At 40.8% G+C, this 12,189-nt stretch overlaps 1 protein-coding gene across 6 annotated transcripts in view; it reads left to right on the top strand.

Annotated features, from left to right (window-relative positions):
* The window catches only part of HOMER2 (homer scaffold protein 2), a 65,116-nt gene that overhangs the window by 39,261 nt on the left and 13,666 nt on the right, over window positions 1–12,189 (top strand). For all 6 annotated transcript variants that reach the window (XM_088148610.1, XM_088148609.1, XM_088148608.1 and 3 more), the window contains exons 4-8: window positions 6,141–6,233; window positions 7,101–7,240; window positions 8,761–8,917; window positions 9,192–9,302; window positions 11,739–11,819. In XM_088148610.1, the coding sequence (XP_088004736.1) occupies window positions 6,141–6,233; window positions 7,101–7,240; window positions 8,761–8,917; window positions 9,192–9,302; window positions 11,739–11,819 (582 nt within the window). The remainder of the gene's footprint in view (window positions 1–6,140; window positions 6,234–7,100; window positions 7,241–8,760; window positions 8,918–9,191; window positions 9,303–11,738; window positions 11,820–12,189) is intronic.

Below are 12,189 nucleotides of genomic sequence, written 5' to 3'. Positions count from 1 at the left end.
CTTTTTTCTTTTGGTAAACTCTGCAGTAATCTGACTAAATTAAAAGAACAGACATATGGATCTAGTGGGAGTCTTACTGATAAATTGGAACTTCTTCCATTTTTTCTTAATTAACAAGCAACTTCTCCCTGGGCAGGTGATTAATTTCCCTTAATTAGCAAGTGGGATGTTGCTTGTGGGTGGTACTAATGATCTTTTTCTATTTTAATTATATTGGGGATGCCTAATACTCTGTCCTTGCCTTGGGATAATCCACCCCTGCGAATCACTGTATGTGGTGCTCCATATTTCTCCATTCAATCCCAAGAAGGATCCATTAAGGTAGACTTGATTTCTTAATTCTTCTCCCTGCAATGACAACCAGTAGAAAACTGCCAAAGAAGTATTACTCATCAACAGAAGGAGGTGTTATTTTATTCATTCTTTTATTTAGATCTCTGCTCCACCTCTCCTCCAGGAACTCAGATACTTTCTCTGCCACGCTTATCTTTTGAGCGCCAACCCTGTGAAATATATTGGACTAAGACATTGTCCCTGGATGTACGTGTTACGTTTAGCCATGCTTTGTTTTAGTATGTTTTGCATCACCCACAATTGGCTGGGCTCAGGCACCAAAGCCAAACATCTCAAGAACATACTGAGGCTCAAACCAGACAAAACCATCTCATGGCTTAGCTTCACACACCACAGTTTAAAGATGACCTGTTGAAACAGATGAGAATGAACGTTAATCATAATCTTTGAGGTTTGGATGAGGCAACAAGTGGCAAGTACGTTGGCAAGAGCAGAGAAGTGTCTAACCTTCTCTCTGTTGTTTAAGCAGGAGGAGACGAGGACATGCTGTAGAAGTAAAGCATGTTGGTGATGATGTGACTGTCGCCTTTTAAGTGTTGACAAAAGATGTAAAGGAAAGGGGGTTGTAACAGAGCCAAGTAATTGAACAGCAGTAGTTTGGTAATGAAGAATCAGTATTACCCTATGCGTTGAGACAAAACTCAGGGCAAATAATCATAGTGTTTGTTCCCGCTCTAAAAGAGGCACTTAGCTTGACACACAGCGAACAGGTTCTGTAAAAAATGCAAAACATCCAGCCATTAACAGCTCCAGATTGTATTGGCTCCCTAGATGGAATGCCCTTGAGCGTTCCAAGTATTCCCCGTTAATCATGCCGTTCTCAACCTTGAAAGCTTGAAAGGCCATGAGATATTAGAGCAGAGGCCACATTGCTGGCAGTTGGGCTGCAATCTCACCTACTTAAGTGGGGAGGGGCGGTTTCTTGTTGTTGCACAGACCAAATCTTTATGGAGTTTGCAGTCTTCCCACATCCAAATCTACCCCTGCTTGTGCCAGACTTCCTTCTTTTCCTTTTTTTTCTAATTGGGAACAGGAGAGTCATTCTGTGGCTGAATGTACAATGTTTCCCAGGCTGTATTTCTCCACCTTCAGCTGCGATGGGAGGGGCTGGTGACTGTGTCCTAAAACTATATTTGATTTCATTCACATTCACATTTATTGTTTTGATTTAATTAAACATTAAATCCATGACATATAAGCAATCGTCACGTGTTTAATTATGTCCCCTTCCAACAAGTGAAGCATGGCAATTTGGTTTTTGGAGGACTCTGCTCTGTGCAATTCCAAACCACTGGAAATCCAAAACCCCAGAAGCAACTTTAGTTTGCAAAAATATTGACCAGGAGAATCCATGTTTACTTTTTGGCGGTGTCTGCTTTAGTCCTACTGAACTGGGGGGACTCTGAATGTCTGATGGAGAAGTCTCAGAACCATTGAGAAGTAACAGCTTCCAGAATTCCTTAGGAAAAGTTGGAACTCTTAAAAAGTGAGTGAAAAGCAGAGATTTTCTTCAGGGTATTTTTCCTCTGATAATACTATCTCAAGATGTTGGACTGCAACTCCCATCGGTCCTGCTAATGAAGATGAGTGTTCCGGTATATCTGTTTGGAGAAGGCTGTGGTATAATTTCATAGTTGGCTATTTAGTGGTTGCAGATAGTACTGCGAGGTCTTGGATGTTCTAAGAAGCGGAGTTGTTGACTCTCTTAATTGGCTGCCTGTCAGAGAGTCCCTTGGGGTCATTGAAACACAGGCCTGTGGTTTGGGGAAGGGTGTGCATGTGCATATTTACAAGCCAGTTTGGGCTGCAGTGCAACATTCTTTCTATTTTTTCATCCTTGTAAATGGCTTTTCCAGTTTGTAACTTTGAAGCATGTGATTATTTGCAACTAATTCTTCTTAGGCCCTTAAGCAGCACCGCTAGATATTTTTTTTTCATCCTTTTCCCCCACACAAGACTGATGAGATAGATGAATAACCTCTTAAGGTTTGGTTTTTCCTTTGAAAAGCCTAAAGAAAGCTTTACAATTCATCTAAATGGATCACAGTACTTTTCCAAGTAGGTTCACACCATTTGGAATGGCCAATTTGCTTGAGATCCCTCTGCTACTTGTGAAGCAACCCTGTGGATGGCCACTCTGAAGCAAAGCCCCATTAGGTTCAAGTGTGCTGACCCCCAGAAAGTAAAATATGGGGGGCAGTCTGATTCTTCCTTCGAGGGGGTTACAGATCCTCAGTCTAAGTGTTTGGGAAATGGGACAAGAACAACAAACACTGATGTACATTTAAAAAGTGTCCTGCAGGAGTAAGAGGATGAATGACCTTCCATGATATTTGTCCCAACAACCACATTCGTTGGTGAACTCTCTGGGGTCCACATGCCAGCGAGAGGTGGTACTTTACAGGAAGTCAGTGTCACGGCAGGGTCACAGCAGGGAACATTAGTGACTTAGGCAGTTGCCATTTTTGGTGATGATTTGTTAGAATTATATCCTTGCTTTCACCCAGAAGCTCATAATACTCTCTCTCCCACTTTTTTGCCCTGGACAACCACCCTGTATAATAGGTTGGGCTGAGGAAGAGGGAGCAGCCAAAAGTCACTTAGCCAACTTCCATGATTGAAAGTAGATGTGAATCTGAGTATCTCTAGTCCTAATTTAACACCTAACCACCTAGTCAGCTTCCAGGCTGTGGGTGCAATTGAATTTAGGTCTTTCTGCTCTTAGTCCGACCATTTAACAGTATACTACAGAAAACACATGTACTGTTGTGGTTAAGGTGGTGGACTAAGATCATTGAAAATCTGGTTCAAATCCATCCTGGACCATGAAAACTTTGATGCCGATTAATACCACTCAGCCCAGCCTACCTCACAGAATTATTATTTTGTGTGGGGGGGGGGGACTGGAGGAGAGAATGCTGTGTAGAGCATCTAGAGCTCCAGGAGGAACATCAGGATATAAATCAAACAAATAAATAAAAATTAAAATAAAGGTAACACAGCACAGTGGATGGCTTTATTTTCTATTTTGAAATAGTAGCTTATATGATATCTGTACACTAGATTCCGATTCTTTGGGTTTTTAAGGAGTTTTCACTCCTGTTGTTTGTTGGCATTGCCTTCCTTATTCCAGGACTGACCAAATGGAAGGTCCACAATCCAAAATTAGCACACTCCTGGAAATGTCCTTTGTTGTGAATGAAATACAATTGATTCTTTTTAAAGGGTTGGGGAAAACCCCGGTTGCTACAGTAATTGGGGGGTACAGTATTCATACCTCCAACAGAGCAAGGAGTCAGTCTGCTTTGATTATGCTAAGCTTTGCTAAAGCCAACTTCTCATATTCTCCTGTTGAGAGCTGGCTTCTCATCTGGAAGGAAATGATTTCAATTGGTAATGACATGCTGGTCCTTAGGAATGAGGGAAAGCACAGATTGGAGCAATGATTGCTAACTGGGACTTGCCACTGTTTGCGAACACAGCTAATAAGAGTGCAGTAGTGCTAGAGGATTTGTAAGGATGGTTTCCTGTTCATCATCTAAAAGCATTCCTTGAATCTTCCTGGTTTGTATTATTAATTACCACCCAAAGCAGAAATCATAAAAATGTCACGCAGGCTAAATGTCAAAGTCTATAGAAGACCTAATAAAAGAGCAAAGGGGGATGTTGGTGGTGTTGAAGGAGAGGTGGTCGTTCTTGGGTTCTTTACTACCTTGCATTTAGGATTTTTAAAGAAAATCTGGAACTTAAGACTGTAAAGCAAATGAGAGGTTCCCTGAAGGAAATATATAATAATTTATTGGATGCCAGAAGTTGGAACTTGAGGACCTCTAGAGATGTTGAGACTACAGCTCCCCAAATTCCTAGCAAGCATCTTCTGACACATCTGGAAAACATCTTTTTGAGGAAGATTGCTGAAAGATATCTCAGGTAATAGTATAGAGATCCAGGGCTGCATGTGACCCCCAAAACATGTTTTCCCACACTTGTCAAAGGTTGCCACCAATTGAATGTTTAAGATGACACAGGAGGAAAATGATCAAACGTAGGGAAGTATAATAATATCCATAATGAACTAATTTCATTTAATTTTAATTACATTGAAACAGTAAAGATCGCTGCTACGATCAAGCATCCATTTGTGTCGGTTGGGTTTTGGAGAGATGACGGTGGTGATAAAAATAGGATATTTGTTTCCTTTTCCCTCCTCAAATCTAGCAATAACTTTTAGTGATGGATCACAACAAATCTAAGTTTTAAATGTGATCTCAGCCAAAGGGTAACTATAAGGCTAATTGACAAATTATATTCACAGCCAGGATTTATAACTGTGCTCTCAAATGGATATTTATTCCCGCTTCCACCCTGCCCTGTTATAGCCACTAAAATGACGCTTTGATGGAGAATTGGAGGGGTGGAAGGGGGGGCACCACCTAAGAAAGAAAAAAATAATGATAATGAATATCTCCACTTCAGTTGAAACAGAAACATCTTTCTTTTTCTTTCTGCATTTTTATCTGTTCCTTTACTGCTCTTCCTCCTTCTCCTCCCTGTTGTCACTTGCTGGGTTAATTGTAGGTTAGCATGCGGGGGATCGTAAAATGATGGGGAGAGGATTAAATATTGCTTCCCCCATATTTCCTCGATGTATTCCTCCTTCCTCTCCTCCCCTTTCCCTTCATTTTCACCTTCATCTCTTCCCTCTCCCTCCCTCTTCTTCTTCCTCTTCTTCCTTCCCCTTCCCCTTCCTATCCTTCTCCTCCTCCTTTTTGGAATTCGGTTCAGTAATTTACTGCCTGCCTGTTTTTGTCTCTCTTGATATTCTTAACATTAGAATTAGCCAGTATTGTGGCAAAAAAGGAGACCCACTGGTATCCATTAGAACAGAATTCCTCAACCTCAGCAACTTTAAGATGGGTGGACTTCAACATGGCTGGCTGGGGAATTCTGGGAGTTGAAGTCCACCCATCTTAAAGTTGCTGAGGTTGAGGAACCCTGCATTAGAATACAACTGGAGGTGTGGTTCTGGGACTTCCGTTTGGCACCATTTGCAACTTTGCACTCATTGGTATAAAATCTTATGGCAAAAGAAGGTATTCTGCAGTCCTCTGGGGTAGAAGCAAAGGTGCTGCTTTCATTCATGGGGTGGGGGTTGCTCCTTGCAAAGTGCCTGCCACTGAAAAGAAGATGAGGATGGGTGGGAATGAGCTGCATGGATTATAGGTTTTGGGAGGGTGGGGAGAATCAGGTTTTGTTGAATTCTGGGAGTTGAAGTCCACCCATCTTAAAGTTGCTGAGGTTGAGGAACCCTGCATTAGAATACAACTGGAGGTGTGGTTCTGGGACTTCCATTTGGCACCACAGCTATATTTGCATATAATAAGCCACAAACCATGGTTTGCAAGCCCCATGCTAAGCAACAACTGAATGATGGATTAGTCTGTTGGGTGCATTCTTAAACGCTAGCAAATGCTAGATTAAAATAGTTAGACTTTAAGGTGCCTTAGGACCTTTTGTTATATAGAAACAGAAAGTGCATTTATCTACCTTTTTTCAATGGCTGAGTATGTTATTCTTTCTCAACCCTTTCCTATTTATGTAGATAAATTCTGAATAAATTGGAGCAAGCTAATATGTCTACTTAAGTCTGATGTCTGCGTACGCCTATTGCAGTCAGTGACCAGCTGCCTGTGGCACCAGGACATAACACAAAATGCATTCTTCCCTTCCATAGTTCTAGAATCCAAAAATTAAGCTCATGTTTTGATCCTTGTGTTCTCATTTAGTTTGCTGAGAAGTTTCAGGAGGTGAAAGAAGCTGCTTGTCTGGCCCGAGACCGGTCGCAAGAAAAAATGGAAACTTCCAGTAACCATTCCCAAGTAAGTCATGATCTGCTCTCTGTTCAAGGACAGGGGAATGACTGATTTGCAACGTCGGGCTTGCAAAAGGCAAGATTGGTTTTTGACTGCAAGCTTTAGGATCTTAAAATAAACTTTAATAACTTAAAACAAGCACTGGCAAAGAAAAAATGATTTCCCGTAGATTAGCTGAGTTCAAACATTGGGGTAAGCCATTATTTCTTTTCATCATGGATCTGGATTTTGATGTTGGACAAAGTGAAGGATCAGCCAAACGGCAGAAAATCCTTACTGCTCTGTTTGTGAATGCAGCCATTGACTATTCGCTTATGTAATAATTGCTTGTCTGAACTGAAGGTGAGCCTACAAATTATTTAAAAATCACAGGAACGAAATGGTTCCTTTTGACTACAAATAGGGGATCACATTTAACTGTTTTAATCCTCCTACCTCAGAATTAACTCTCCCCCGTATTAAAAAAGTTAACATCCCATGAGAAAGAGTTTCAACTTTGCCTTCTCCTGCTTTGTCATTTATGTTTCTTTATGTACAAGGATTTTTTTAAATTGTCACTCTTTCTCTTGGGTGCTGAATTGATATGAATACAACCCCTGATTTTGCTGAGGGGTCGGTTTGCATTGACAAAATTATTTCTTGAACGTATTGCATCAACTCTGAGTGAAACTTTGAAATCCATGAGTGTAAAACATGTTCTTTGAATTACATACCCAAGATATCTGGAATTATTGGGCGGGGGGGCGTGAAGCTTGATGGTTGGCCCTGGCTCACTCAGATGATTGCAGAGATATTGGACATGTCCTAACATGTCAAGAAATTAATGCCTTGGTTATGATTGTTCTTCTTGCCCTCTTGAAATCTATTGTGCAGGAATCAGGGCGTGAAACTCCGTGTTCTACCCGAGCATCCAGTGTGAATGGAACAGACGATGAAAAAGCATCACACGGTGGTTCTGCAGATGCACAGCTAAAAATGGAAAATGACAAACTTAAGATTGCCCTTGCCCAGAGGTGAAGCAGCTTTCATGTCATGACTGACTATGAATGGCTCTTGGGACAAAATGTTGCAGCATGAAAGACAAAGGGGGGGGGGTCACCTGTTCTTTGTGCCAGCAAACATGCCCTCCATTTAGGAATGCTGAAAGAGTTCTCTTCCGTTTTGTAAACTTTAGGGGCGATGGAGGGAATGAATAGATGGTGTTTTTCATTGTTGACCTGGTTGTAGTTGCTCCTTCTTGGCTGAGAGTACATGCCTCTGGTTTTTACTGAACGAGAGTACATTTTCTTCTTTTTTACATGTATATAATTTTTATTAAAGAAATGTTTTGCGAAGTTAAAAGATAAACATGAAAACATATGGGAGGGAGGGAGGGAGGGAGGGAAGGAAGGAAGGAAGGAAGGAAGGAAGGAAGGAAGGAAGGAAGGAAGGAAGGAAGGAAGGAAGGAAGGAAGGAAGGAAGGAAGGAAAAGAGCTGAAAACAATAGAAAGTGAAGAAAAAGGAAAAAAATACTTAAAGAAGCAACTTCCAGGCTCCTTTACAACAGTTATAAACATACTGAATAGCATTTCCTCCCTTCAAAATTACATAATGTAGTTCCCTTCTCCCCATATACAGCCCTTTTTAATTGGTAAATCCAGAAATCACCAGTTCATTTTTATCCGCTTTCAGCAAAAAGTCCATAAAGAGTTTCCAGTTTTTTATAAAAGTAGCTGTTGTTCCTTCCCTAATCAAACAAGTCAATTTAGCCATTTCTGCACATTCTGCTATCCTTATGATGACCCACTCTGTTGTGGGGAGAGTACATTTCCTCCTTTGGGGATAGATGGATGGCTTGATCCTAAAAACAGACAAAATGGTGCAATGGGAATGTATCCATTTTTGGCTTCTGATGCCATCATTCTAGGGAGATGGATTATAACCCTAGCTCTGTGATGTAACCGTGTTCTAACTGTAAAAGTGTCTGCCAGTTCCAAGAGTTCCTGAGGACCAAAGAACATCCAGCGTCTGGTGTCCACATATGTTGCTAGACAAACCCAACATTGCAAAGTGTTTTTCAAATTGTTTTCAATTTTCATCCCTGCAGAAGAGTCATATCTTACATACTGAGCAGGTTCACAAATGTTGTTTCTATACCAGATTGACACAAGCTAGAGTACTTATCTACCTCTTTTACAAGAATTCTTTTCAACCAGAAGTTTATAAAATAATTTACATTGCACAAGGCAAATTGTAGACATGCTTGGGTAATGCTGATCCTTTTTTGCAGGTTGAGGGGACTACACAATGTTAAATAATCAGTATTATGTCCTCTTTTAATTTGCAAAGGTGTAGGAGTGTTGCAGCAAAAACCAACCCAATGGCAGTGTAAACGCCAAACTAATTTATTTTGTATAATCTGAAAAATATGTTAATTATAAAGATGATATGGGGGCATTGCTCTTTTGTTTGTTACTTTTGAAAAAAACAGATCACAGTTAGACTTCTACTGACAAATTTCAAGAGTACCTATGTGTATTTTCCCTTCTTTAGTACCTCTAATGTAAAGAAATGGGAATCAGAACTGCAAACGCTTAGGGAGAGCAACGCAAGGCTCACATCTGCTCTGCAAGAATCCGCGGCTAGCATAGAACATTGGAAAAAGCAATTTTCCATTTGCAAAGACGAAAATGATCAACTTCGGAGCAAGGTATTGGACGCCACAAACGAAAGCATCAGCTTTTGCTATTATTACTAAGATCCTCCATAAACCTGTTGAGGGTGATGAGCTCCTCAGTAGTTCCTAAAAGATGGGGATTGTTTTTGTGAAGGTATCCATGAAAATTGGATGGGTCTTCAATTTTCCCAATGCAACAATGGATGGGCAGCCTCTACTAATAGGGTAGAGCTCATGTTATAAAGCGCCAGCCAACGGTCAACTTCAAGTGCAAAGTTAAACAGGGGATGTGTTTTCCTTCTTTAAGATTGAGGAACTGGAAGAGCAGTGCAATGCAATCGATAAGGAGAGGGATCGAAACGCACAGCTTAGCAGGCGCCTTCAGGAGCTGGAAACCGAACTTCAGGATAAAGAGTTGGTACGTAAAGCTGTGAATGGGAATGAAGAGCTATAGAGTCAAAATGAGTCTTAGTCAAAATGAGTCTTTGGGGATATAGAGATGCAAAAGTAAGATTTGCTGAGGAAGAATTTGGATTTATAATTTGAGTCATCCTCATTCAGGCATTCACTCACTCATTCTCTTTACTTTGTCTCCAGAAGCTCACAGTAGGCTTATTCTCTTTCCCAATTTTACCCCCACATCACCAATCCTGTGAGGTAGCCTGGGTTGAGAGAGTGGGTTCAATGAAAGAGGGAGAGAAAGGAAGACTTTTGCATACCGTATTATTTCTTTTAAACTTTGTGGCTCTAGACTTTTTTAAGGTAGTAACAAGAAGTTCTACTATAATAATAGGTTTTAGAAGATGAGAAAGAAGGGTTCTTGTGTTTTAAGTCAGCCAATTAATTTTCTGAGGCAGCTGGCTGCAGCAAGAGATTAATCAAGTTACCTCCAGGTGTTCCCATCCATTGGCTAAGTGGACCCTGTTAAGCCTTTTTAATCATGGTAAATTGCAGTAAACTGTAGTTAAGACAAACCAGACATGGGGAAGAGAACACATATAAGCTTGAAGAGTGGGAGATGGGAGTTGGAGATGTGAAGCCCTTCAGATATTGCTGAACTATTCTTCTCAGCATTCCTTATTATTAACCATGCTAGAATGGCTGATGGGAGTTATTTGGGTCACCCTTGCAATTAATTACTTATTTTCCTTCTCCTCTTCCTCCTCCCCTTCCTTATCATTTCTAATTTTCCCAATAAACATTCTACAGAGATTGCAAATTTACTGAAAACATTAAAGCATGATAGTTCCTAGTATATTCAGTAACAATAAAACGCATTCATTATACAATAACTACATATAAAAGCTATTATCTCAGTATAATGGAATGTTGTCTTGAAGTTTGGCAGTGGCATCTGACATGGGTCTGTATCTGTTCCAGACTGGGTGGCAGGATTTTTCTCTTTTCTATCATTATGGCTGTAGAAAGCTTTTCTCCAAATATTCTCTGTTAAATTTTGCTCTTTATGTTCTGGGCTGAATTGAGGCTGATGCATGTACCGGGAATCTTTTAGGCTTTTGTGCACTAATGCTTTTAACAACACTAGCCTGTTAAAAGAACTTCACATACACACAATCAGTTCAGACTGATAGATGGTGATGCCCGGTTTCAAACATCTGCCCATAAGCTTGAGAGAGAGAAAAAAGGCCAGCCTTTCCCCCCCAGCTTTCTCCATGGGTAATAGCATTCATAATAGTATTTTGTAACTTTCAAGACTCACAAATATGACAGGTTGCCCTTCCATTGACTGGCAAGGGTTTGCCCTGGGTTTGCTTCTCAGGCAGTGCCCTCGCATTAGCAGGCCCCGGTTAGTGCCAGACAAAAAGCTAATTTTGCCTTTGCAAGACAAACCCAGTGTGAACTCTGCTCAGGAAGTGTGACATGGTGAAAGGAGCACCTTTGAAACCCTCACTTTCTGAGTGGGAATGCAAGGCCAGAAAGGAGGGGGCAGCAGGAGGGAGAGAAAACAGTGCTTTTCCTCCTCCGTTGAAGAGTTTTCATATGCTATAGTGGAATGGGTATCATTTATGGACAAGATGGGTAACAACCTGGTGGCTTCTGAGTCCCCCTTTTCCACCCAGAACCACCTCTTACAGGAATCAGAGCTCCCTGCCCTTTAGAGATGAATAAGCAGCAGTGTAGGCTTTAAAAAAATACTCCCTTCCCTAGACCAGGAAATTGTGGCTCTGCCCCATTTGCTTTATTATTCCCCTTCCCACGGGGACCACTCAGAAGAATACCCAGGGTAACCCCCAGCCTTCTAAAAATGTTCCCTTCCATCCTGCAGTTCCAAATGCACCTTACCCCCTAATCAGCTAGTTGGCGCTGTCCACTTGAGCGGTGCTGATTTGCTATTTCTAGAAAGAGCTTCTCTGGAGCCACAGGTTGGGTAAGGGCATGGATGACGGAGCAGCTTTTTAAATGAGGTCCCTTCCCCAACCATTCTGGTTTTCTTCTTCAAGATATTGCCTTGAAGGCTACGAATCACCCTATTTTATGTCAAATCTTGGCTTGCAATGAATGTTGCTATTTTAACGCATTCTCTTCCCCCGCACCCCCCAAGTATAACACAACGTTTTAATGTATCAACATATCTATGTGTTTGGACTATTAAAGCAGAAAGTATCATTAAATGTTGACATTAAATAATTGCTAAGTTTGCAATAAAGCATAGCAATGAGACATGTTTTTCCCCTTAAGTTAATGTTTTAATGATTCCTTTCCTTTGACAGTGGAAACTTCCCTTAACACTCAGGTGCTCATGCTTTTTTCTAATTTTTTACATGTATATTTAAGAAAATGTGAAGGTGAGGATATACGTGATTATAATTTCATTGCATGCATATTTCTCTAGGAATTGGAGGATCTTCGGAAACAGGGTGAAATTATACCTCAGCTCATGACAGAATGTGAAACTGTTTCTCAGAAATTGCAGGTATGAATAGTTATTAGTCTTCAGTAAAACATTTTGCATTTTAAATAAAATATTGCTTCAAATCTACAGCCAATATGTTTTTCTGACTGCAGGAAACAAGTCCAAAGTGTATGATTCATATCTGAAACAAGTCAGGAGAGTGGAATTGGCTCTCAGTGTGAGCCAGTGCAATAGGGTAAGGGTTGGGAATAGGCCACCTTTCTGACATTGCTGAACCCTAACTCCCAGAATCCCCCACCATTAGTCCTACTTGATGTGGCTGCTGGTAGTTGTTTGTAGTTCAGCAGTATCTAGAGGGCTACAGATTCCTCATCTGTATAAGAAGATATAGCTACAGTCTGTCCGTCTCATTTATAAATGGAAATCATTC

Source organism: Python bivittatus, unplaced genomic scaffold, assembly GCF_059951505.1.
Source record: "Python bivittatus isolate LINGU-HERP-01145 unplaced genomic scaffold, Pbiv_v1 ctg000530_np1212, whole genome shotgun sequence".
In the NCBI taxonomy this organism is placed as follows: domain Eukaryota; kingdom Metazoa; phylum Chordata; class Lepidosauria; order Squamata; family Pythonidae; genus Python; species Python bivittatus.
The sequence above is the reverse complement of the archived record's forward strand: the minus strand, read 5'-3'. Positions and strand labels throughout refer to the sequence as shown.